We start from the raw sequence: 26569 nt of genomic DNA on the forward strand, positions 1-26569 counted from the left end.
CGGTTTCCTTTACGAGATTTCACGACTCGACAAATCATAATAGAAAAATATAATTTCTTTAATTTTACTTTTTTTACTTTTTTTAACATGTTGGTGAGATTTTTCTGTTAATAAGTAAATGTTGTTCAAATTATGTCGTGTTTGATATCATTTTCATCAGAAAAATCTCATCAATATGTTAAGAAAAATTTGGGGATAAAAAAACGTAAAATTAAAAAGGTTGATATTTAAATCGCTTGGTTGCCTCAATTCACGTTTCATGCTTATCTTTTATTCGCTGTCCTTGCCTACGTTCGGCAAACTATAATACAAAGGCGGGCGGGATGTTCGAAAACGTAATCCCTGACTCTACGAGTGTCAGGTTTAGCTTCCTTGCGGTCTGGCACTTGTGGAGAATATACTGTACTTTGATGATCACCGCCGAACATTTTTTAATTAAAACTTCCTTCTATGATGATCAATTCGTACCTCTCCCGATGCTCCTTCCACGAGCATTTCGATCATCAATTATTCCCTTGGTTCTTTCATTATTCCACGCAGACCTCTCCTCTATGTACATACACGTCACTCTCTGCGGAAGTGCGTTGGATCGTGCAGAATGTCCGCGGCATTTCCGACGCGCAACGGGCGTTGATTCCGGTTGAATGCCTGGAATGCCTAAAAATCAACACGTGTCCTGCAGCCGTGGCTCGTAGAGTTGGCCGTTCGACAAATTCCCCGTATTTTTATTGCACCATGAACCCGTAGCCGGGGTGGCGAGAAATCATGAACAGGAACGAACTTTCAGCGAAGGAAGCGGCAACCGTTGGAGTTGCAATAAAATTGGCAGCCGCACGGTTCCTTTTTCAACGAAAAGTTACATTCGTTTTACCGCCAGGATATGGGTGACATTTACGAGAATATGTCGAGAGATCTTTGAACCGTGGGAAAAGATATTCAAATATCGATTTTTTTTTCATTTCCCCAAATAGCGATAGGCAAGAGGGAGAGGAAAAATTCAAGAATTTCGCGTTTTATCGTGGTAAGAACAACGAAGAATATCCGTACATCACTACTGTGAGATAAGGTAGGACGAATCACGTGGCAGATGAAGCATCGACGAGAGGGTGGATCTTGATAAATCCAGATGAAAGCATGGAGCTAAAGGGCAATATCGATAGGTTTGACGAAGGCTGATTATTTGCCCGATTCCGGGGGCATTCAGCGGATACTCGGTACCGTCCCTATTGGTCTCTGATAGTCAGGATGCCAAGGCCATTCTCCTGGGACACTGGAATTGCTTCCGGTCGCATTTGAACCAGCTTTCGATATTCATGCGGATAAAATGAAGGAACGACGTCCATCTGTAGGTAGGTACATATATATCCCATTGAACTGGCCCAGGCTTGGTACCTACCGTCGCGCAGGTTCCTAGATGGATTCGTTCGCGTGTAGAGGTGTCCTTTTTCCGTGCTCGACGCCGCGCGGGCTGAAGAGCACTCATCCCCCGATCGATCGATTGGAAACTATTCCCGGCCATTACGCCGGAGAGTAGCCGTTGTGCTTGGGATGGTGGGAGAAGGACAACGAAAGCGGTGGGGACCTCGCGTGGCCTCGACGAGGCGGCGGAGGAGGACGAAAGAGGAGAGAAAATGCAGGCTGCAGGGGACGGCAACCCTCCTCTCTAACGTGAATGCAGTCGATTCATTATGCATCCGACGGAAGATCCGTGCAAGTGCAACGAGGAGAATGCAGACAGGCACGCGTCGCGATAACGACGGCCTAATAACGGAGACAAAGGGCACGGAATCAATCGGAGCCCTCAGGGCTGCGACTCTTTCTTCTTCTCTGTCGATTTACCCGGTTTCCGGCGACGATTCTTTTTGACAAGCTCAATTCTCACTTTTCCCACGGGGAACAAACGTATGGAAGGCAAAGGTATCGCGTGTGACTTTCTTTACGGCTGTTTCTCCATTTTTCTTCGAGCCGTTCAAGCAGAATATCGTCGGAAAAAAGCCTCTTCTACTCGTGGAAATTGACAATTTTTGTAATAAGACAAAGATTCGGTTTTCATTCGGAGAATTAGAAACGGATGCAACGGTGTATCGACGATACTCGATATTATGAGACCGCGGTAAATTAAAGTGGATAAAAGGTAAATACCTCATTCCTCATCCGGATCAACTCGTGTCCCAATATTTGCCCTCCCGATGGCTTCCTCCCGTCCAAGATATTTTTCTAGCGGATGAGTAAATAATAAATACGCCGTAGGTATCGCGATTTTCCTCGGATATCGGGTATCGAAGAAAGAGATAGTTAGAGATAAAGTAGATAGTGAAACGCGACAAACACCGTTCTCGGTGCAAAGAAAAATCCCGAGGAACCGAGTTCTAGGAAGCGAGCTCGCGCACGTTTAATTTACCCCTGCTCGAGGAAGTATCCACATTTTTACATAATCTAAATACGCTTCCGGCGTGAAGTTGGAAAGCAGAAAGGTCCCCGTGGAAACACGTTTCAAAGGCATTGATGCGCCGCCACGCCGGTCTCTCGAAAACGATTCAATCCGGCGTGAAACGGAACAAAAAACGGCCGCTCTTTCACAGCGAAGATCAAAGCGCGTCTGGAATTAACAGGTTCGCCCAAGACTCGCTTGAAATTCCTTCATCAGCCCGACGATTGCTCGAGACCACGAGATATCGAATAGTTGCTCGTCGATTATTCTCTCTGTTCTCGTGAAAAATGTCGTTCATCATGGACAAGGACATTTACTGCGTCGAACAGATCAAAATTCCGCCCTCGTTCCCTCATATTTTGAAGTTATACGCGAAGGCCGCCATTCGTACGCAACCGTACGATCTTCTACAATGGACCAGCGCTTATTTCCGAGCACTCGCAAGCGGAGATGTTCCACCCGTGAAAGTAAATCCTCGGCCCTGTTCATGATTTTCTCCAGTCTTCTTTCTTCAAAGAGGGACATTAAGGGTAAAATTCTCGTGGAGAAGAGAATGCAGGGGGGATGATCGAGGGAAATGGAAATAGAGAGGCGCGCGGAAAATTCGCCTCAATCTCGTCGGTTTGTTTCCTTCGTGGTCTAAGTATCGCTGACGTGTCCCTTCCGCGTCCCTATTATCTTACAAAGCGTTGATTAAAGTCTCTTCCATCTGTGGGTCTCTTTCCGAGTGGTGTCGTTAAGCGTAATCTCTTCTATTGCTTCCATTGTACTTTATATATATATATATTTCACCCTGTCCGTGTTCGTGCCGCGCAATTAAGCGGATACATAAGTAAATCAATTCAGTGGTTAAATTCTAATTATTTCAGACGGGTCAACGGCATTTTAGTTTACCTAGTGACTCTTCTTTTCAGCGACTACGTATATCAACTATTCTCTAATTTAACAATGTCTTTCGGAGACTTTAAGATCCTTGGTCTTATCTTTACGAACGTCAAGGATGAAACGAAAGTTTATTAATTTGGGAGGGTTGAATCGGGGAAAAGTCACGTCGAGGTTTTCTGGAGGCAATTAAGAATTTCACAGCCGGACGCAATCAATTCCCATCCTCTCCCGGGCGTACCATTGGGCAACTGGCTTGAAAGATTCGACCGCAAACGGTCCGGTTAATGGTCCAAACTAGAGGAAATCGATTAACTCGGTTAATCGAACCGATCGCTATAAATTAATTCGTTCGATCGGGCTCATTTATCGCTAGATCCCCACCACTCTATCGGGATTTTTCTCTCCTAACGTTGATACATTATGGACGACGTCCGTGACCGGACGCGAATAGAATCGAACGACGGGATCCGAGCCTTGAACTATCGGATTCTCCTATTTTCCTAGCCACTCTCCCAGGATTTTTGTGTAACCTCGACATAAAACAGCCGTCCGTGACCCGATACAATACCCGAAGGATTACGTTCTGGCCGAGACATTGTTGGCGATACCTATTTTTATACGCGCGCTTCTATATCCAGATTTTAGTCTCCCTTTCTGTTCGTTGTTTTCAACGTTCACACTCTGCTAGAGCGATAAACAAATAATTGGAAATAAAGTTCGACGGTTCGAGAGTGTAGCCTAAAAAATTCAGATCGATACCGCAAAAAATTGTTCGCGTTAAAGGTGGTTATATAAAACAAGTCCTCTATCTATCAAGCGCGATTTATTACAAAAGATAATTGTCAATATTTTTCAAAGAAAATTTAGGGTCATCTAGCCAATACCTATATCTCTCAGTAGAGAAAAAGTTCCTTTTAATTTTTCCTCGAACTTCTCCAGCAAAAATTCACAAGCTTACGTAGCTGGAGATAACTCCTTAATGGTTATTAACCTGCGAAGGTCGAAGGAAACATTTCAGCTTCGATCCGTCGTGGTTTATTTCTGTAATACTACAGATTCACACGCGATCCTTCATGGGCCTATGAACCCACGCCTTTTACCTATAGCTACTCGTCGTTACTTTGCGCTAAATCACATTAATCTGACGCCAGTAAGCGACGAATATCGTCCATGACCTAAGGAACGAACAAGACTGAAACCGTAAATCGTCAGCCATATATGGTCTTGCGTATTTTCCTAGGAAAGATTGGAGTATCCTCCCTTCAGTCACCCGACAGGTATCACGCCAGGCTACTTGAGGACCCTTTTGAACGTGTTCGGTCACGTGGAGGCGATCCCGGTGAAAAGTATGCTGGAAAGGTGGCAGGGCATCGCTCTGCCAGAAACAAGCCTGTTCCGGATCCTGATGCTCGGGAAATGCTTGACGGAGAGAGAGTTGCACTTTTACAAATTCCTCGCGATGGCTTGCGGATTCCTGGGCAAGGTAAGCCGTCTGGCCTGAAAATAGCAGCTCCCTCGCGACGTTCTCGTGTGAAATACCGAAAATAGAGGCGAGCCTATAAAGCCCACCTCCTCGATCGTGATCTTTATCACGTCCTACCGGCGATATTTTTAGACTAGTCGTCGTTAATCGATTCGCTACTCCCTTTCGGACCGTGATTGTATTCTTTTTTTATCGCGTAAGTGTATCGAGATACAGGGATCGAGGACAGCTCGTTTATTAGTTCAAAACACACAGCACCAGCGTCTGATCCGTGAGCATGTGTATAGAAAAGAAATATTTGATCGTTGAAAGTTGGCCTTTTCCTATCGATCTTTTCTTTAACTCGACGGTTTCGCTTCTTAACCGAGATAACGCGAACGAAACTTCGTCAAGCATATTTTTTCACTTCTAATGTACTGTCCTAGGGTCATTACCGCGGTAATGGTCAGTACTGCGAGTCGAAGGTATAGGTACATAAATGCTACCGGACGGAACGTTCCTCCGGGATGTGTTTAATTCAGGGACTTTAATGCGAATCGATGAATCATCGTTACCAGTTGAATTAAATTAATCACCGCCATTGTTGCCCGCTGCAATTCGCCGCGATTCACTCCCTCCTTCCCTCCCGCTCCTTTGTGACTCCCCCTTCTGCAGAATCTATTCGAAACGATGATATACGTGTGCGAATTGCTGACGGAGGAACCGGAAGGCGGGTCTGCGATGATACCTCTGCGGACCTTTCTACGTTTGTACGAATATCTGGCGGAGCTCGATTGCAGCGGCACGTGTGACTGTCTGATAATGGAGGAGATAACCAAGGAACTTTTTCGACCGACCGTAGCGTCCATCTCTACCGAAGAAACCAGTACGTCCTACTCGAAACTGTACTCTCTGTCGTCTGTCATCGAGGAAGAGGTAGACCCTTTTTGCTTCTCTTCAGCTGTATTTTCCCAAAAGTGATTTCTCCCCCCCGAAAACGTACTGATTATTGACTGTGCGTGACCACTGAACTCGTTCAGAAATGGCAACTGATGTTTCGGCGGTCCGTGCGCGGATAATGGAAGGGAAGAGGTAGACAGCAAACCGTGTGCATCGAGTGCTTTTTCCCGTTGACGACCAAATATAATTTCGTTAATAACACACAGATGCAAATGGGAATGGTGCGCAATCGAAAGGGCGTGTGCGTGCGTTTGTGTGTCTCTGTGGAGGGGTTGGAAGCTGGGGGAATAATTACTTGATGCGTCGAACGCGCTGTTTCCACGCGTTTTACCCGGAGGTGAACGGGCAAAAGCGCGAGAGCGCTGCGCAAATTTACAGAACGCCGTTTCGATTGTAGCATATTTTACCCCTCGAGACCCGGTTTTCCACGCGACGATCGTTCCGTCAACTCTGTCAAAATCGATCGAATCTGCGGAGGGTGACGAACGATGCCCGGGAAATTAATGCCTTTGCTCCTGTTTCTCCTCTCTTCCGTCGCTCTCGCCCCCCCACCTCCGGATAAACATGTCATTTTTAATCGAACCCACATCAGGAAGAAGATACCGCCGGCTCTGCGGATGTTTGCCAGCTTACTCCGCAAGAAAGTCGATCTGCCGAGCCCTTACGGGTTCTACAGGATCGCCGTATTGACACCAGGCATTCAGAGGTTGACGAAGAGCTCCGCGAGCAGCTAGCGCACTCCGCCCAACGGGAGGAGATTAAGGATCGATCGATGGAAGAGCATGGAAAGTACGAGGTTCGTTGAAACGTATCGACGATGGCTGAGTGTAAAAAATGCAAGGCTCCCCGATGAAAGCCAGGTTAATTATACCGTGGTTTAACGAACGTGGACGTAGGAATGTCGGAAAACCACGTCACTTCAATTTCACCCGGGGAACGAGTTTGCTGTTTGCTCATCGCTCGTTAAACGTTACGATTTTTCCCACCGGTACAGAGTGTAAACGGTAATCTCCGAATCGCTTTTCCAACCGGGGAGGAGTTGCGTTTACCTTGAGGCTTGGATAACCGGTAATTTCACCTCTTTCATAAGAGATTCGACGTTTCGTTCAGTTGGAAGACCATCGGCCGAGGATCGAGGAGAGTCAAGATCAACCTGATCGAGATCGTAAAGTCGACTCAGATGTAGAGTCACATCAAACCACCATTTCTGATTTCCATTTCATGGACAAAAATTCCGACCTGTACAAAGACGACGACTCGTTCTCGTATTACGGCGGAGAAGAGAGCGAGAAGGAGGCTATATTCGAACCGATGGACGACTACGAACCTATTGGACTCGAAACTATTCTCCACGGTATCTGCGAGTGTCTGGAGCCAGTTCGCGAGGTGGAGCGCGTCCCGACGCCTCCGCCGGCAGATCCTTTCGAGGAGTTTCTGAAAAGAATGAAACTGGAGATAGAGGAGGGTCGGTTGGAGACGCGTTTTCGAGTGGAGGGAATCGGTCCACCGGTTTCAGAAAATCGCATTACCTCTGTGGCTGTGTGGCTGGCAGACTGTGCTCGTCGCCAGGAGGGGATGGTTGGCCCGCGAAATATCAGGCACTTTCTTTGTCCGGATCTCGAGGACCCCCATGACAATACCGTCGCGAATTGAGCGCGATCGATAGCCCCGGATGTCGCGATTTTATCTGTTCCCGATGTAGCTCTGACAAAAACCGTATCGTGGCGGATCGTGATCTAACGTTGTTGGGTTTCTTCTGTCGCGGAACGCGATACAGAAAGGGACACGTGTTGCTGGAATGCGTCTATTTGTCATTACTCTTAAACCTATCTATGTTCGATCTAGTTGGAGTAGAAATGTAATAACCTTTAATTTCTATGTACTTTTTTTCTTTATACCGTTATCGGTATTCCAGGGAGAATAAAACAATTGGAACGCACACGCTCCCAATAGCGTACGCGTGTCGACCAGCCATAAAGCACGAAAAACACACGTTTTATTTCACTCGACGAAAAGTTATTAACCAACAAGCACGCCCGCTATATTTACCTTTCAACTCGGCGCATAAATTACGCCGGCCAGTCGAGAAATTTATGCGCGTCCCGAGCCCATTCCGGATTCCGGCAGTGCCTCGTGGAATCATCCCGGATTCGACGCATCAACCACGCGTTTCCGGACTCGTTTTTTTTACCGCACTTGGAATTTTCGTCGCGCGATTATCGTAATTCCCACGATTAGACGCAGCGAAACTGGGTCGAAACGGGTTAGAGCCTTTGATATAAGCCAACGGAACCAGCAAAGTGTGCTTTCATTCCCTGAACATCGCCTGAAGGAACCGCTTTTCGCCTAGCCTCCTCGACGTTTTCCCAAAGAGGCTGCCGTCTCCACACGCTCTTAGGCTTCTCCTCGTCTTCTCTACCTTCTTTTCTGCCTACCACCGCCGGCTGGCTGGCTGCTCTGCGCCATGTACATCCTGAGATCGTCTGTCCTCGCTGTCTACCTCTTTCTCGACGTCTCCGTTCACGCATGGGTGATTTACTATAGAGACGACAATGGAGTCGGGAGCAACGACGTCCAAGAGACACCGGGCCAGAGACTGAACCTGATATTCCCAGGTAAGGAGGGAGGGAGGAAGAAGAAGACGAAGAAGGAACGCGAAATCCGTTGATTCTCGAGGATGCAAAAGGGAATAGGCAGGATAAAAGCATAAAAGATCGGTATCGGGGTGGGTGACGCATAGGCTGTTCGTTACGAGGTTCCCCCGGTTCTCTTAAGCTTCCTTCCGGCAGGGACGAAATGGTGCGGAAGCGGTAACGTGGCAACGAGTCCGGACGACCTGGGGAGATTTATGGAAACGGACGCGTGCTGCCGGGAACACGATATGTGCGGAGACGTAATCGAGGCCGGACAGAGCAACCATGGCCTGACTAATCCTACCTTCTACACCAGGTTCACTTCTTTTCGCAACTTCGTTTCTTTTCTCGCGTATTTCCTCTCTTAGTGCTCTTAGAAGTTCCCTTTAAGGTTCGCCTCGAGGCTCTACCCAACCGTACGAGAACTTTCTTTTCCACCATCTTCTCTCCCAGGCACATGGCCGTTTTAAATTAGTTCCTCGTATGGCTGTGGTGGTTTTCAACGGACTGACGCAACGACAACGGTTAGGTGGTTGAACGCAAACGTTCAATTTTTATTATTGTTCAAGCTGAGAGGAGCGTGTTTGGAATGGAAGTAGACGTTAACGATCGTAATGCAGAGTTCGCGTGTGTACGCCCACGTCGAGAATTTTTCTTCGACGAGTGTCCAGCGTTCGGTGAGAAATTACCCGCGATTAGGCGTAACGCGAGTTGTAGGCGTGCCTTCTGGCCGGCTGCTACCTGGCATGAATCACTCTCGCGGTGGATATTGAACGCGAGTGGAGCTGGAGTCAAGATCGGAGGTTCGCGTTGCCCTGGTGAATTCGTGCTCTATAGGCTAGCTTGTTACAGTGGCTGTGTATATCGTCTCCTCGCTTCGAGTATTTGCTTTAACCCCTTATCTATACTACGTTTCAAAAGGAACAGCGTTTCTTTCTAACGTTTCATTTTTCCATTCAATTCTCTGTCTCTTTTAATTTGTAACTGTATCTGTGTAATATTCGACGGTATTATGTCAGTTTAATAAGAAACGAATCAAATTCACCGGCCGTACACGTGTACGTACGTGTGTGCCTTTTGCAAATGCACAACTTCCTGTGGGTGTATACATGCTTTCGTAGTCAAAGGGTTAATTGTAAACGTTTCGATAAGCACTGCGTGAGGGAACGAGGACGAAACGTTGTACATTTGGTTGAACAAGGGAAACGCGACGTGGAAATACTGTGGTTGGAAAGGAATTGGGAATTTCTCGAACAGGTTACACTGTTCCTGCGACGAGAAGTTCTTCGACTGTCTGAGACGTTCGGAAGACGGTGCCAATGGAAGCGTAGGATTCTTCTACTTCAACGTTCTAGACACGAAGTGCTTCAGGGAGGATTATCCAATCGTGCGTTGCAAACGAGCCACCACGTAAGTGTAATTAAAGAGGCTTGTACATCGAACGTGTAGAAGATGGGAAAATGAAAATTCTTTCTCCTATCGCTCTAAGTAGACGTAATTCGCGAACGTTTGGCGCAGGGTAGAATCATCGATCGCCATTTATCTAACGATGATTCCTCCAGCGTTCTAGCTTAAGTCAATTTAAAGAGGACTTTCTAACGATCCCCGACAGCTACCCTAAACGTTGTTTGGAGTACGAGCTGGACGAGAGCCAACCGAAGAGGTACCAGTGGTTCAACGTGCCTCCGTACAAATGAAATTGCGATGAACTTCGTGGACCACGTCGATTCCTATCTTCGATTAAATTCATATTGTACCTTGTCGTTCAATAAAAACCATAAACTCTAAAGAGAAAAGCTCGATCTTAAACAATCCCTTGGTCCATCCAGATAGAAAAGAAAATATACATCGAGGGTGCGAGAGTTAAACGAATTCTCTTTACGCGCATAGCTCTTGAGACGAATGTGAAGGGTGGTAAGAGTAAAAGGAAGAGAAAAAAAGGGGGAAATTACTCCACTTTAGAGGAGAGAGAGGGTGTGCGGGCAGCTGGCGCTTAGTGGAGGATTTCCCCGGAAATTTATGTCCGGATCGAGCGCAGCCGCGCCACACCGCGCCACGCCACGCCACGCCTCGATTTACAACTTCTCCGTTTACCTGTGTGGACTTTCGAACGCGCATAAGTACACGAACTTTGTTTCAGCCGGGGAAAATTCCCGAACTATGCTTTATCGAAACGGTCCCGTGACTCTCGATCAGCCAGTGAAACGAATTCTTCGATTTATCGAACCAGTCCGGGGAAAATAACGTCGTATCGGGGAAATCGTTGATATTTCGACACGACTTTCCACTCGAACTTCCAGCCGGAGAACACGACAGGCTCCCTCGTGTAATAAGCCGGACCCTGCCGTCCCATGGAGAACTTGGCAAATCGAGTCTTCTTCTAAACTCGACGCGGTCCAGAACAGGGGAGCAACGGCCCCGTCCTGTTCATTTCTATGTTAATTTTAACACGGTCTATAAATCCCGAAAATGACCCGTTTGTAATAGAAACGAGAAGCCGTAGGTATTCTTCTGGATTTATTAGGATGTTAAGGAAAACACGAGTAACGTGTTAATTTCAACCAGATACGCGGTGAACACGTGAAAGTGTTATGCGGAGATTTTAATGAAAGCCGGAGGGTAGACTGGGAAACGATGAATATTCGATGCGTTCTCGCACGCTCCCCGGTAAAAGGGGAATAGGTTAAAGATAATTAAGAATGGAGATCGAATTTCATTGACAGAGAGATTTACTATTATTCCCGATGACTTTTCTATTTCTTCGCGTTTCTTTCTTTCTTCTCCCTCCCTCCCTCCCTTCCTTCCTCCCTCTCCACGAACGTAATTCTTCGTTGGCTAACCAAACTAATTTTCTTATTTCAGACGTGGCAGCCTCGGTGGAGGTTCATTTCGAGAACAAAGACGGCGGCTTCTTCCTGAAACACATCCCGCGACCGTATTACCCACCGAGAGGTGACTCGATTCCAGCGATATCTCCGCCCGCAGGATCCTCGCCAAGCTTGAACACAGGCGTTCCATCACCGCCTCCAGGCTCTGTCCTCTCGATAGACAAATTCACGGTCTTTCAGACGAGTGAGCCGGTGTCCGTTCGAGCGACCTATGGGCCATTTAGCACGAAACAGACCGTGCCAGCCCGTTATATAGTTCCAGACCCGCTGGACGCGTTACCGGGACCGGAAACGAGGCGAAACCTGACTGCAGCGACGATTCTGGACGCGCAGGAACTCGGTGCGCGTCACCTGGACATGTCTGCTCATCTGGTCGGAAATAGCGTGCCGCGTGACTCTCCAGTGCTAAGAGTGCTCTTTCATGCCGGAAGCGAAGCAGGCGGAAGGCGTCAGTTGCTGTTGGCCAGGCATCAGAGGGTTTGCGTGGTCCTGCACGCGAGCCTCGCCTCTCCGTCGAGGAGCATAGCCAGTAGAAACAACGGCAGAATCTACTCCTCCTCCTCCTCCTCTTCTTCCTCCTCGTCGTCTTCATCTTCGTCCTCCTTGAATTCCTCATCCTCGTCTTCTGCCACCGCTTTAACTGCAGCCTGCAGTCCCGACGGTGAAAACGGTGTTTGCCTCGCTCAGATCACCATACCTGCCGATTGGTGGGCACCGTTACCTCCTCCGGACGCCTCTGGCCGGGTCAAGGTCGCCAAGACTCTGCCCAGGCTCGTGCAGGTCGCTTATTCCGTACTCGAGCCACGAACAGAGGAGGCTGGCTTGCAGGACAACTGGGCTGGCTTCTGTAGACCGAGAGTTCAGATTCAACCCGTCACGCCGCTCGGTCAGGTGCCCCTCGCGCCGAACCGGGCCGATTACAAGGAGCTCAAGGCCGATGATTCCCTCACTCTGTTAGTGCCTCATGGTCCCCTTTATCCCAGGTCCAGACTCCACGTTCCTGCGTTCCTGCATCCGTCCAAAGCGGTCGATTCCAGGCAGGAGAGGCCACCGCTTGTTATCGCTGTTTATCTCAGGTGAGAGATTATTCTTTCTTTTTAATCCTCGCGTATTGCGACCGAGGTCAGATTTATCTAGCCTGAGATAATTTTATACCGGGACGATGTACTCGAGGAAAAATAATTCGACGCTTTTCACGCGATTACAGTTTCACGATATTTCGAAGAAATGTAACGAGAGATAGAAAAATTATTAGCAATTTCAAACGTAAGAAAAATGCAGAATTTTTGCATAACACTTGGTCGCTGTTAATACACCGTTAAGGGGTTAAAACGGTGGAATCTCGCGGCGAGGGAAGCCAGTTACGTAATAGCGAATTAACGATAACGGTGGAGAGGAAGCGGCGGGATCTTTCAGAGAAAGAGAGACTCGTTGCTCGAATTCGTTGCGCTCCTTTTTCCACGTAGTTACGAGCCGTTGGAAAAGTAATTACGAAAAAGACGAAGCACTTTCGCGGAAGCGTGGTGCGGCGAAACTTGCCAGACAACGTAGCCCATGAAATTGCACCCGGAGTCAAATGTTTGCCGGTCTTTCTCAAGACAGGGAGTCATCGCTGGGAACACACTTGCCAACTTTCCTCCCTCCCGGTTTTTTGTTAATACACGCAACCGGCGGAAAACACGCGACGAAATGCGGCAAAGACTCGCGAGAAATTCACTTTGCCACGGTCCCTCATCCTCCCTCCTCTTCCCTCCTTTGCTCCCTATTTTCTTCCTTTTTTCCACGTCGCGAAAACGTCCTCGAGAGGTAACTGTTTTAATGCAGCCGAAGGGACGGGTGGGGATGAAGTCCTGCGAAAAACTGGGACGCACAGGGGCAGGAAAAATTTCCTAATTGGATGAATTGTCAAGCACCCGCGTAAAAGTTACAACCTTTTCCCCATTGTTAGTAAACTCTCGAGCAGTTCCCAGCTCCTCTCGCGACTGTTGCCACGTAACCAGCGCAGCAATCAGCCTCCTCCTGCGACAACTTGCAACAATTTCACCGTGACCTCCTTTTCCCCGAGTTGACATCGTTCCTTGATAATTGCTATCGAGTCTGTGCTCGCTGAAAAATGCTAAGTCCACGGGTCAGCCGGATCGTTGATCCGTTGTTTGTGTTCGAGTATACGGAAAAAAAAAGAAAGAAACAACATCGATATTCTTGTTACAACTTTCGAAATGCTTTTTCTCTCTCGAATCGTACACTTTTTTAATTCCACCGGCTCGAGAGTAAGCGAAATGCTTACATAATAAACCGCTGATAAGGAGGGAAACAGAGATAGAAATCCTGTTGAAAATTCACCTCTCCATTGGGCAAATCGAATTAATTCCTTCCTGGTTATTTTTTCGTTCCCACGGTGTAATCGGTAAGAATGGAAAGATCCTATCGAAGAATACCGCCGAAAAGAAACTACTTTCTGCGAAACGGTTTGTACTAAACTCTAAAACAGGGTTAGCCTGTCTCCTAACGAGAAATCGTGATCGCAACTCGCTTAGGAATTCGATTAGAGGATAAGTTTGCTCTATGCCCTGTGCCGTAGATAGAGGAATTTTTTCCCGCACCGTATCCTCGAGTGTTATCAGGAAAAACGTCGAGTTACTTTATATATACTACACAGTGGCCTCGACACTTTCTCGAGGAATCCGCGTTTTATTTTGCACGGGTATCGAGCTCCGCGCGTCAGCCAGGAATTTTATACTTATAATCTCTACGCTAGCTCGCTCCCGGCTAGACGTTTCCGACTCCGATATCTACCAATATCCACCGGGTTGCTTTTATTTCGAAAATCCCCCGATAGGGTCCTACGTTAGCCCCCCCAGTTACCCCTCCCACCGTACGTTTCTCCGTTTCGATCATAATTATCGGGCGCATTATCGGTGACACGTTGCAGCTTAATCGAGCGAGCATTCCTCGCGGCGGACCAGTTACGCAATCGACCAGGACGCCACGCCGTTTCGTTTCGATGGATCGATCGAGGGCTAGTGGCAGTCATTGAATAAATTGTGGTCGGTGGCCGACACCGGTCGTTCGTCAACGCGGATCCGGAAAGCTTGGAGAGATCGGCCCGATACCGGCCGCTTTGCACGTCGCCGATTTGTATGGAAATGCCACTCGATGGCCCCGCGGAAATAACTTCGTTTCAACTTGTAATTACGTCCACGGAATGCACTCGAGACCGTGTGATAATATCGATGTATACAATTTTCATTCGTACGCGTTTCTTTCACCGCCGCTCTTACTATATATGAATGTAGGTACACCGTTTACGAACTTACGTTACGCTGACACGGTAAAAGTGAGAAGTGAAATGGTCGCTAGCCACTTTGTCTGTTGAAACATTCAGTTGTCGGACAACGATAGACCTACTTACTAAGTAAGGGTATAGGCAGCAGCAGCTTTTCCAAGCAGGAACAAGCTATGCGCGTTTAGCGTTCCCTTTTGTCTCCGCGGTTCTTTTCAATTCTTGTCTCTCCCCGTGTCGACCAGCGTTTACCCTTCCTTCTACCTAGGGGGTGGCTGGCCTTTTCGTTGGCGCGTGAATATCGCGGCTAAACGCCGCCGCGTTCCCGCAAACCTTTCGTAACCCTAATTTGTCCGTAACCCGGGAGTTTAACTTAATTAGCTCGGTTGGGTCATGGGGGTTCGTTTGTCGTGGATAATCGGCCTCGACCAGGTGTAATTCGATTTGAAAAAAGACTCTCTACTCCCCTTGACTAGCCTTAACTCCTCTATCGATCTTTCTCTCTCTTTTTCGTCGTTTCGAACAGCGCTGTTCCGTTGCTGCGCGCTATTTGTCCGCCAGGCGAACGAGAACGAGGCCGAAGCGGAAGACTTACTCGGTCGACGGGCCCGCAAATCGAATCTACCGCTTGTTTTGCATCGTCCATCGAATTAACGGCCGTTTTGCCGCTCCCCCTCCCTTCGCTTCCTCCCCGTTGGACCGTTGCTGGATTCTATTTGCACCGGGGAGAGATGGTCTCTCGATAATTCACGCGACCGATTGTCCGTGTCGCGCACACCAGGTCCGCGGCGGCTATCGATTTCGTTCGTTGCCTTGCCACTTTTCCCAACGCACACCGTCGCCGTTTTCCTCTCTCCTGGCCCCCGAAAAATGTACGAACGTAAAGGGGTAAAAACGGGAGCATTAGAGCGAACGCCGGAAAAATGATTCGTTCCAATTACGGTTCCGCTCGCGTGCAACCAGCACCAGGAGGAGGGCGGGGGGAGAAAAAAGAACGAGGATATTACCTGACCCCAAAGCGGAGAATAACGACGTAGAACAAATGTTGAAAATGTAGCCGTGGTGCATTTTCGCCGTACACGGAAAACGAGAGAAATCCTGTAGAATTTCCCTGGGATATTTTGTCTCCGTACGTTGCATTTCCGTTTTCGTTGAAAATACTCCGAACCGGTCTGAAGAGTAACTTTTACACGGGCGTAACAGCGAGAAGGTTGTTCCTACGTTACGGTGCTAGCGTAGATTAGCATAACTCATGCAACGCTATCCAATAGTCGATGATTACTCGTCGCGTCGTTTCTATCACTGGCGCCTGCTATCGAAGCCTCGTATCGTCCAAGCAAAGCCTCCGCGAACGAGCTACGAGCTATGGTAGATGCTGTTCGATTAGCAGCTCGGCATGAACCAGCTCGAGAGGAGAGGAGCGCGTAGATATCTATCGTGGTAGTGGCGTCGGATAGACGGCAGCCATCCTCGAGTATCGTAACTTCCCCGTAACGCCGACCCCGTGACCCGGTCACGTAACTGGAGCGTGAATTCTTGAGAGCAAAGACTCCAGAGAGTGGCGGAGAGGGTAAGCGTAGGCGAGCCGGCGTCGCGACGCCGAGCAAATGTCCTTTCGAGTGGCGACGAACGACGAGGAGGTTTTTTCGTTGCGTCACGGAGAGCTATACCTACCGATCGTCTCGCCTCCCAAGATCTTCTTTAAACTTCGTTTCGATGCTTGTCTTTGAATTTCGAGCGTGTCACCAGACCGGAAACTTTATTTTCCTGTCCTTCGTCGTCTGCGTCGATATGTCGGCTAAAAATACCGGTTACCTCGTCGATTATTCCCGTTTCACGTTCCTTCCAGATCTCGTGGATGCGTTTAATTGCGACAGAGATTCATTTTTCTAATTACCAACGAACAAGCGAAGTTTTTCCGATGAAAATGAGCCCAAACACGACCCAATTCTGTCCATTTTCCGCCGAATATCTTATACCGGGTGTTCTTTGATTCTCGGATCTACGTGAAAAGGTAGTCCGTATGATATCCTATTGTGTTAGAGCTCGTTTTCATCGGGAAAACCTCGTCTATCCGTTGGTGACGTCCCCGTGAATATATAATCAGACGTAAAATTCTTTTAATTTAACCTTTTGTCAATTATCGTTCGTCGTTCACAGGAGGGCTTTACCAATGTTGTACTGCTTAATCCTCGAGTAGCGAATTCGCTAAAAATACCCCATGGTGATCCATGTCGCACGTGTCCCTTTGACTCCCCGTGGTCGCGTTTAATTGCGACGGGGATTCATTTTTTTTTTGTCGTGTCCAAAAGGATCAGCGGCGCACGCGATTCGCGCGTAACGTGTCGCTCCTCTAATTAAAACGCATTAGCGGGCCGGTTCGCTGGCGCGGTCGCGTTAATCCACGTTTTCGGGACGTTTTAATTACGCCGCTTCCGATGCGCCGCGTAGATTTCTCATTATTAACGTCTCGATATTGCGCGTCGCGGTAGGATCCTCCGCGTCGATCGTTTAAATTGCAATCTTGCGCAGCAAACCGCGACGCGGCGACTGCTAGATGAACGAATCCCGGATGTCAGCGGAATCCGGGTGAATGTACATATATAGGGTGTCGTTGGTACACGTATGGAATATCGTAGGGTACAGGAAAAATGAAATTTTCGTGCGGTGTATACACGATTCCGAATCCCTTTGATTAATTTTTCGCAAATTCCAATTTCCTCCGATTTTCTCCTTTATTGTCAATATTCGTTGGGCGGCTCGAGCTCCACGCGTCTTTGTTATCGCGTCATGCTCGCGCTTTTGCGTCAGGATGGCCCTCGACCCGTAATCGAATCGGACGAGCGAAAAATATTTTTCAAACACAAATAGAAGCGCGCGGATTTCGCTAGCGAGTGTTATTGCGAGGTACTCGCGCTTCGAACGGCACGTCGAGTGGATGATCGACGTCGCTCTGTGTAAAACAGAAAAAATTGAAAAAAAAAAAAAAAGGAAGGTCGATATATAGGTTCCCGTTGGAGGTGAACGATTTGTCTAAACGAAGCCTCTGCCCGGCACGTGAATAGCCACCTTCGACGGTCATATTTCATCCTGCTCGAGGAAATTCAATTTCCAATCCGGTACTTTGTAATCGAGAGGATAAGGCGGGGTAGAATCGTGCCCGTATCCTTTTCTATCTGCGTGCAGTGTATAGTGATCTATTTCAACAATACGTTGGCTATATACGTCTAACAGGATTTTCCGTTTAATAGAAAAACTTTGGAAAAATTTCACAAACTTTTGCATTAGCAGCTGTATGTACTTTGCATTAGTAGCAATTAAATTTAATGGAAGATGCAAGAGTGGTAAAGGGCGAATTGGAAAAAGGGAAAAGTGTTGATGTAACGACTACGATAAGGAAGAAAGTACAGGGTAGTGCATGCACGGCAGAGTGACCAATTTTCGCGGAATATCTAGATGGTAACCGGTAGTGGAGGACGTTATTGTAACGGGAAGCAAAAGGCTGATGCTGGAAACTGTGCCATGTTCCGTCCAGTCGCTCGCGGCGACGCGATCGAACGGAAATCCGATAGGTACGCACGAAGAAGGCGACGCTTCGTTTGCAGCCTGGCAAGGATAATTGAAAGAACCGAGGGGCTGGAAAAGTTGACGAGCGTGCCCGGTCGGTCGCATTATTCCGAGGAGTTGAGCCGATAATTGCCGTAGCGGTGCATCGATCGCTCGGAGAGCTGCTGCGCCCACGGTTATTGGAAAATAAAAAATAAAAAAAAGTAGCTCCAGAGAATTATTTCACCCTTGAACTCGCTCCTCGCTGCTTGCCTGTCTTTCCGCGTTCGAAGCCTTCATTTCCTTCCCCTTGACGCCTCGATCTCTCCCTTTCTTTTCATCTAGCCTCGTTCTTTTTTTTTTTTTTTTTTTACGATTTCGAGGAGGCGAACGCGTACGTTTACCTTGTCGTTTTTGGAACGATTTCCAGCCGACCGTTTGTTTGCCTCGCGAAATTCCGTTCTAACCGATGGGATCAACTCGTCAACTGTGCCACTCTGAATAATGCATCGTCTTTGATCCGCGAACAGACAGCGTGAACGAGGTACCAGCCTATTCTACCGTCTAATATGATAAAAGTAATAATTCTGGAATTTCTTTCATCGCGGAATATCAGAGATAGAGTTGGTAGTAGAGAGGAAACGCAGCCTTGAATTTCGAAGTGTGACAAGAAGTTTTCGATGAAAAAGTGACTAATAAGGAACGCAAATTGATGGTTACAGGGCCAGGGTGAAGTCCGGCGTGAAGATCTTGGACGCGTCGTCGAGCAATCCGGACTGGATAGTCGAGAGCAAGATAAAGGAGAAGAACACGGTCGCTACGTTCACCGCGAGGCGAAAGGAGAACGCTTCGCGAGTACCAAGAGCGTAAGTACGTCACAATTTTGCGAGAGGGCTTTTATTATCTACCTCCGTCGCGGCGTGTACCGCCACGAAAATTCCTACGTGACGTGTTCTAAGAACGCGGATGACTAGCTGAAGGCCGAAACAGAGAAGGAAAATACACAGTGAGACACGTGTACTCGAATTTTATTACGGCAATCTAACGAAAAGAGGAACGGAATCGAAGCGATACACACGCGAAAGAGTATAAGAGGCTAGGTGTTTACAGGAAAAGATTGATACAAATGACGCGACACATTGTCGAATTTACAACGAAATAATCTGTAGGTCGTAAAATTTATTATATTCTCGAAGATTTCACGTAATTTGCACTATCCATAAAAGTAATACGCAGTAGATTAGAATGTGCGCTGTCGACAAAAAGCTTGCTATATTTGACATAATTAAAGTGTTAGATAGGCGAGTGATTTTATCATTCTATCGCGTAAGTACTTCTTTACCTATGATTTAAGAGTCGTACTAAGACCATGGTTCGAATATAGGTTTCTTCTTTTGATCGACGTTACGTACTTTTTCCTTGTCTTCCTTATTCCCAAGTGGAGTACGAGGATCGCCTTCTTCTTTTACCAGATTATCGTTCTGCACATCGACATTTCTATACTTCCTTCTTCTGCATTTTTTCGCACCCTTGTCATCATCGCTGTCGACTTCTTTCTTATTCTTCTTGCAATCATCGTCGTCACTATCGTCACTATCGCTGTCGTCGCAATCCTTCTTCTTCTTCTTCTTGCAATCGTCGTCGTCGTCGTCGTCGTCACTGGAGGACGAAGAGTCGCTATCGTCGCAATTGTCCTTCTTCGACTTCTTCTTACCATTATCGTTGTCACTGGAAGAGCTACTGCTGCTGCTGCTACTACTGCTGCTGCTACTGCTGCTGCTGCTACTACTACTACTACTACTATCGTCGTCATCGTCGTGTTTCTTCTTGGCAGATCGCTCGAACCTCGCAAGAGCTACCTTTTCTTCCTCTTTCGACATCTCCTCGTCGTGCAAGATCTCTCCCGTCATCTCTCTTACTCCATCATGTTCCTCGAAACTGAACACGGATTCCTGACTGGCGGAGTCCGGTGCAGGCTTCGTCAGAGTCACGTTCACATCCTTCGCGGCGAGTTGCTGAATCGCTGCCCCAACGAGAGGATGAGCACCGACGAAGACCACCGTGGCCAGCACGGCGGAAGAAAGAAGGATTATTAACGCAGAGGAACGCATGTCGTGCTCTCAATGAGATAATTCACCGGTCGATTCGCGATATCGAACTTGTCGGCTCGTCTGCTCGCGGTTCTTATATAGCAGAACAGCCGGCCGCCTGATAAACTCGCGATCGAAGAGCTGACGTATTGGAAAAGCCAGTGGTACTCATGGGGACTCGGATGCTGCGATGGATCCGAGATTAATCTGTTATTGGATTATCATAGAACGTAGAATGAGTATATTGCGATATTGGATCTTGTTTGTGTGTTTCTCGTAGATGTGACTCGGAGCTGTGATAGATTGGCTCCTCGTTCCCTTGATAGTATATGTACTATTTTCCACGTAAGAAATTGCTCGAATTGGTATTTAATCGAAATGCTCGACAATTAAATTCAATATCTCGTGTACAATTTCTCTGTCGAATAATTTTTTAATATAAAGAGCAGTACATTTTCTCCTCTTGCTCTGCTCTCGTTTTCGAGCAATTTTTCGAACGTATGAAACCAAGCGGATAGAGTGAACTGTTTAAGAAGATTATTCTCGAGAGGTAAGAGGTTTCGGAAGTATGCAAACGACACCATAAACGAACCAGCGACGAAAAGAAGGGGGGAATGGTCGAGCTGGCGAGAGAATTGGAGAAAGATTTTATCGGGGCCGTGATGTCGAAACATGAAACGTTCGTTCGTTCGTGGTCCAAAAGAAAAAGTAAAAGTTAGCGAGTATCGCTGTATATTTGACGTCGTTATCGTCGCTAACCCAGCTGATGCTCCGCTTTGATTTCTATTATCCCCTTCACCCGAACTTTTTTCTCCTACGTGTTCGCCGTTTCCGTGAAATCAGTAGTTTACTCGCCGTGGTCTTAGATCATCGATCGTGTTGGCAACTTGCTAAACACGCCATGTCGAGACCTATGCTCTCAATAAAACGCTGCTTTTAGAGACGTTGCTATCGTTCCATCTCCCCGTCGATTCTTCTTCCGTTCACACCGTCTTTCCGCTAATTTTATTCCACGCCTTCCTTGTTACTCCTCTTTGAACCAGTTCCATTTTCGATCCAAGCCGTTCCAGGTATTGCCTTCGGCCGTTCTAATTTCGATTCCCTTTGCTTTGAAAAACACCCGATAAATCACAGGCCTGAGTTTTCTCTTTAATTTCGTTCACGCTCCTCCTTTTTCTCTATGGTCTCGCGATTCTCTCCCAGGGCTGAGTGTTTGCCTGCGAACGTAATATCGGAGATTTTCCCTTTGTAAATATATGCGCAGCCTTCCAACTACCGTCGAGCCGCTGAATTTTTCTGCACGAAAATTATTCTAATATTACAAAAAAATTCGTCTCCCTCGGCGCTTCTTTGTTACAGGCGGCTGTAACGTGAAACAAAAAATTGTAGAAATAGAATTATATCCGTAGAACGATATTAGTTGGAAACTACGGGTGTTTAATTCAAGTGTGGAGGAAAAACGGTTTCGTTGCACAAATATCGAAATTCCCGTGGAGACACACACAGGAAGAGAGAGAGAGGTGAGAAGTCTCCTGCACGATTTCGTAATCCTTGAACTCGCAAAGATCTACAGACGTTCTGCTCTTCAATTCGGTAAAACTGGCGAGGGAACACGGTTATTCCGACTCGTAAATCCTCCGGTAATAACCGTCTGTTCCACAGACGGAAGGGTCGTTAATGCGTATTCGACGTGGCTCCGGGAACGTTCTCGCGATTTTCCAACCCGACGTGTTGCGCCTCGTGTTACGTACACGCGTTACGGACACATGTAACTAGAAATACCCTCGGCTAGTTGTTCGAAATCCTCGTTAACCTCCTGCACGATGACGCTGTAACGTTGCTCCAGGTTCCTTTCTCTAGGACGAAGCCTTCGACGTTTCTCTTTCACGTCCATTCTTACCCTTGCTTCAACATTACCGAGTTTCGTTTCCAACAATTTTTTTTAACCCACCAACAGGTTAAATAAAATTGACAGAAGAATGTAATTTCTGCAGAGGTAGGCAGGTGAAAATTCACGCTATTCCTCGAGAATCTCGCCAAGTTCGACGGAGGAATCCGTCCACCACGCCCCTAATCTCGAAAGGAATCGGCTCTGTAAATAGTTGGCCCGCTTCGAGGCCGTGTAGACGTTCTCGTTTTGCGTCGGAATTGGGACGTGTAGGCGCCATCGCAACGAATCCCGTCGATCCGGCGATTATTCACCGGGCAACAATCACTATCCCGTCACTCGAAACGCGTCTCGTCATTTCCAGATCGGCGGAGGAGATCCTGACGATGCTGTTGGAGGCGAGCGAGGAGGGATTGGAGGGTAACTGGGACGGTGGTAGAATCGTGTGGAGCGTGCGTTACGCATACGAGGGCAAAGAGGACAACGGCTCTCAGCTAAATGGGATGGATCATCTGCAGCAGAAATTGCAGCAGCGACATCACGCAGAGAGGCGGAAGCTTCAGGTCCGCCTCGAGATACAGAAGGACGATATACAGGCGGTGCTGCCTATTTCCAAGGTAAGCACTCTCCGTGGTTTGCCTTTCTAACGTTTTCCTTTCGATAACGCCGCGATAATGAAGATTACGATAACGAGAGGACTTCGCGTAGACGCTTTTACGTCAACGCGTTTGAGCACTCCGACCTGAGAAAAACCAGGCTACTCCCTCCATTTCGAGGGGATGAAATTTTAAGCCGGTGATTTTGAATCAGGATGCACCCTGTGCTGATGTGTCCGCCGGGAAGCCTATTAACTATGTGCCACGCGCAGAGGCGAACGTATTAATTACAGAGAAATTTCGTGAGGATCGTGTGTACTAGGCGTGTGTGTCGCTCGAGGGCTGCACTTGCTATAGTTTCAAAGGAATTCTTGTTAATCTCTTTTTTATCATCCACACGAGACTGTAGATACCGCTCGGATAAATATCTACGAGCGGCTGTATATTCTGAGATATAAGTAGATTAGAACCAAACGTACTACACACGAGCACTCGTATAAAAGCCACTTTCCGTTCTCCCGATAACGAAAACATCCGGAAGTTACGTTCGCGATTCGATACACGCGGTCAGAGACGCGATAAAGGGGTACTTCTCGATGCAATTCCAAATACTTGCTCGGGGACATTCTCCGATGGAAAGGGGTGTCTGTTACGTGTCCGACGATTTTCATTCGCGCCAACTGCGTCTGGAACGTGTGCATCGGGAATTCCGGCATAGATAACGAAAAATAGAAGCAAGAAGGTTGTTATAGTTCTAACCAATATCGCCACTTGAGGAACCAGCTCCTTCGTGATATCCCCTGAAGCTCGTCCGCCCTCCTCTATCCCCTTCTCCTGGAAATCTCTTGAAAAAGAATCCGGTAAGTTGGCCGATAACCGGCGGCAAAAGTGCCGATCGATACGAGCCAAGTAAGTACGTGGTGTATGGCCTCGCGACCGATCCTCTCCTTTTCGCCAAACTATAGCGCTTCGATAGGGCTTCCCTTCTCGGGGAAATAAGGTTACAAGGGTGCGTCGAAGGATAACACGTTGCTCCTGATGCCGTGGTAAACGAAACTGCCAACTTTCCCACTGATTTAACCGCAAGTTCGCGTTCCCCTTTGTCGTTGATAAACTAATAACGGAACCAGAGGGTTGGTTTTCCTTCGCGACGGTGGAAAAAGAGACAGCGCCGTTAAGGCGACGGGCAGCAAAAGGGTTACACCGTGTCGTTTTTCCTTTTCCCAAAGATAAAGCTCGCCACGTCGGCGAACACTTTTTATTCAACGGTGATACGACATTCCTGGAAATTTATTCGATGCTCGGGCTTCTTTCACCGGGATTTCGTAAGCTTAGGACACAGGGGGTTTAATTGATTTCAGTCTTGGTTTCACCCAGGACGTTCTTGCGGGGACACACTGCTTTCTTGAATTAAGAAAATGGAATTTTTTCGAACGAAAGTATCTCGAAACTGAATTTTTTTTTAGCCTTTATCTCGATCGATCTGAAATTTTTATCCTCGTTCTCATTTTACCTTCGCTGCTTCTTTATCTGATCGCGTGAAGAGAGATCTATTCTCCCCGAAGAAAATTCGTTCTTTCAGTTTTACAACGCTGCTATTTTTGTTAATCGTGACGAACGTTTAATTTCCATAGTTCGCGCAATTAAGGACACGCTGTAGATCATAACGGGTGCTTGTTTTTCGTTTTAACTCAATTTCCCAGCAAGTACTCATGAACCACCGTAATGGTACTTAATTGCCCTGTGTATATCACATTAACTACTAATTATACCGAAAAAAAAGAGGAAGATTCGCTATACTACAGTTACTACTTCTGAAACAGGATCACAGGTATCCAATTTTATTTCATATTTTCTAAGGTAAATGACTTTCGTTAGAGAGCTTAGACTCTTAAACGACGCGAAATCGGTCAAGCCCCTCCTTCGAGCACGATGGCGAACGGCTGTGTACACGACAATCAGCAGAAGACTCGCGCGAGCTGCTTAATTGATTAATTACTTCGTTAATTCGCTTACATATTCCTTTGAAAGCATCGCAGCAGCAGGCCGAGTCGTCGGAAGCCCGCCGCTTCTTGATTATCCGTACTCTAATTGCCGTTGCCTCCGCCTGACAGGGTGGAATGGGGAAGTTTTTAATCTCGTTTAATCAACGAGAAGAAGGAAATATTTTAGTGTAGGGTTGGTGCACCTCTCTCGGTACAAACATTTAGGCCAAGAGGATAAGAAACATGGCCTGACTGTGGGGATAGAGCGAGAGAATGCATTCTCTCGTCCACTTAGGCTGGTTCGCTCGAGCCCTTTGACGAGGAGCAGCCCTCGATAATGCATACCTAAATCTCGTACACAACCGAGTAGCGGAACCAGGCTAAGTAGATCAGAGATTCCCGATAAACTTCCCTAGTTCGAAGCCCGATACTCCCACTTGGAATTTCTACGAACTTCGATTCTCTTCGTGGCTAGAGGCAGCTGCTCTTGGGGTTCCGTGTTGCGTTCGATGTTTGTTTTAACGCAGTTCCCCTCTCTGCAGTTGCACGTGCACTCGCGATCTTCGTGGAACACAAGCCTGGCAGGAAGAATAGGTTGAATGGGTTTCGATGGAACAAAAGCCAGACGATCGGAATTCGATCGTTAAATACCTTAATTAGCATCCTCCTAGGCATGTTTCCACTGTCTAAATAGGACTTGAACGATCTTACGATACAGATAAACTGTACGTTGGTTGTGAAAAGTCAGCGTATACCAAGAGCATCCGGGGATAGAGATGAATTTCGTGTAAATAAATTTCAGACGAATTTTCCCCCGCAGAAAAGCACAGTGAAACGAGGGAAAAACGCCCATACACTCGACGTCTCCAGTCCAAAGAATATCGAATGATGGCCGGAGGGAATATTTCAGGTGGACGAAGGGGAGAGTAGGGAGGGATGGGAGTGAAAAGTCTGCCGCTCGTGGAACGTACTCAATGCCGGGGTGGTTTTTTTTTCTGCGCGCGCTAAGATCGAGCTCATCGATGCCAGCCAGAGGCCAGAAGAGAGCCAGAGCACACCAGATATATATATACACACACGTGTACATGTGTACGTGTATAGATAGCTGTGTGCACACGTACGTACACGAGGGATAGATAAGCGGGTGTGTAGGTGGTCCGGGGTCAGAGATTTAAATTCCCTCGCTGCAATATCCGAGTCGTTTGATGTTCCTTCCAAAGGGCAGACTGTACGGAAGCCAACTTGAAAATGGCTTCTCGTGCACCGGACTCTCCCTCGTCGTCCCCTTCCAAACTACGTATATACACACAAACAACTACGATATAAACTATAGACTATACGCGTAGAATAACTTCCATACGTGTCTCTGTGTGTGTCCACGCATCGGTGTACACAATACGAAATAGTTGTGACGACATAGATGGATTCGTTGGCTGGGCCCTTGTCGGAGAGAGAGAGGCCCTTTAAAAGCGTTTCCCTCGACTCTGAGTCCGTGTGGTTGGGCATTCGCGAAACTTTTCTGACAGCCCCCGGGAGCAAACAAAAGCTGGAAAGCCGGATCGTGAGACTCCTCTCCTCCACGCCTGCCCGCCTCCGACTAACCCCCCTCGTAAATCGGGCGAGACTTCCTAAATGGAGTTGGAGAACGCTTTAACGAGGTAGCAGGCAAAGGCGACGCTTTAATCGAGTTCATTTGCGTGGCAGAACTGGGAGGTGGTGAACACCGCGGTGTTGACGGGCCGGCAAGTGTCCCAGGGGATGAAGGTCTTTATCGTGAGCCAGGCGGGAACCGTGGCCGACGTCACGCTGCAATCCTCTTGTCACTCTGAGGACGAGAGCGTGCTCAAGGTACGTAATACAGGTTTATATGCACGCGGACTGTGTCGGTGGAATTTTTCTAACAGAGGTTCCAACTTGCCGTA

The 26569-nt window shown here is 47.6% G+C and overlaps 1 protein-coding gene across 1 annotated transcript in view; it reads left to right on the forward strand.

The window, feature by feature from the left end:
- LOC108571434 (transmembrane protein 132E) overlaps positions 1–26569 on the forward strand; it is a 66345-nt gene that overhangs the window by 34554 nt on the left and 5222 nt on the right. Inside the window, exons 2-5 of the mRNA XM_017933477.1 lie at positions 11234–12335; positions 18811–18954; positions 22431–22683; positions 26352–26506. Coding sequence (XP_017788966.1) covers positions 11234–12335; positions 18811–18954; positions 22431–22683; positions 26352–26506 — 1654 coding nt within the window. The remainder of the gene's footprint in view (positions 1–11233; positions 12336–18810; positions 18955–22430; positions 22684–26351; positions 26507–26569) is intronic.

The sequence above is a fragment of the Habropoda laboriosa genome, unplaced genomic scaffold (assembly GCF_001263275.1).
Source record: "Habropoda laboriosa isolate 0110345459 unplaced genomic scaffold, ASM126327v1 scaffold57, whole genome shotgun sequence".
NCBI lineage: Eukaryota > Metazoa > Arthropoda > Insecta > Hymenoptera > Apidae > Habropoda > Habropoda laboriosa.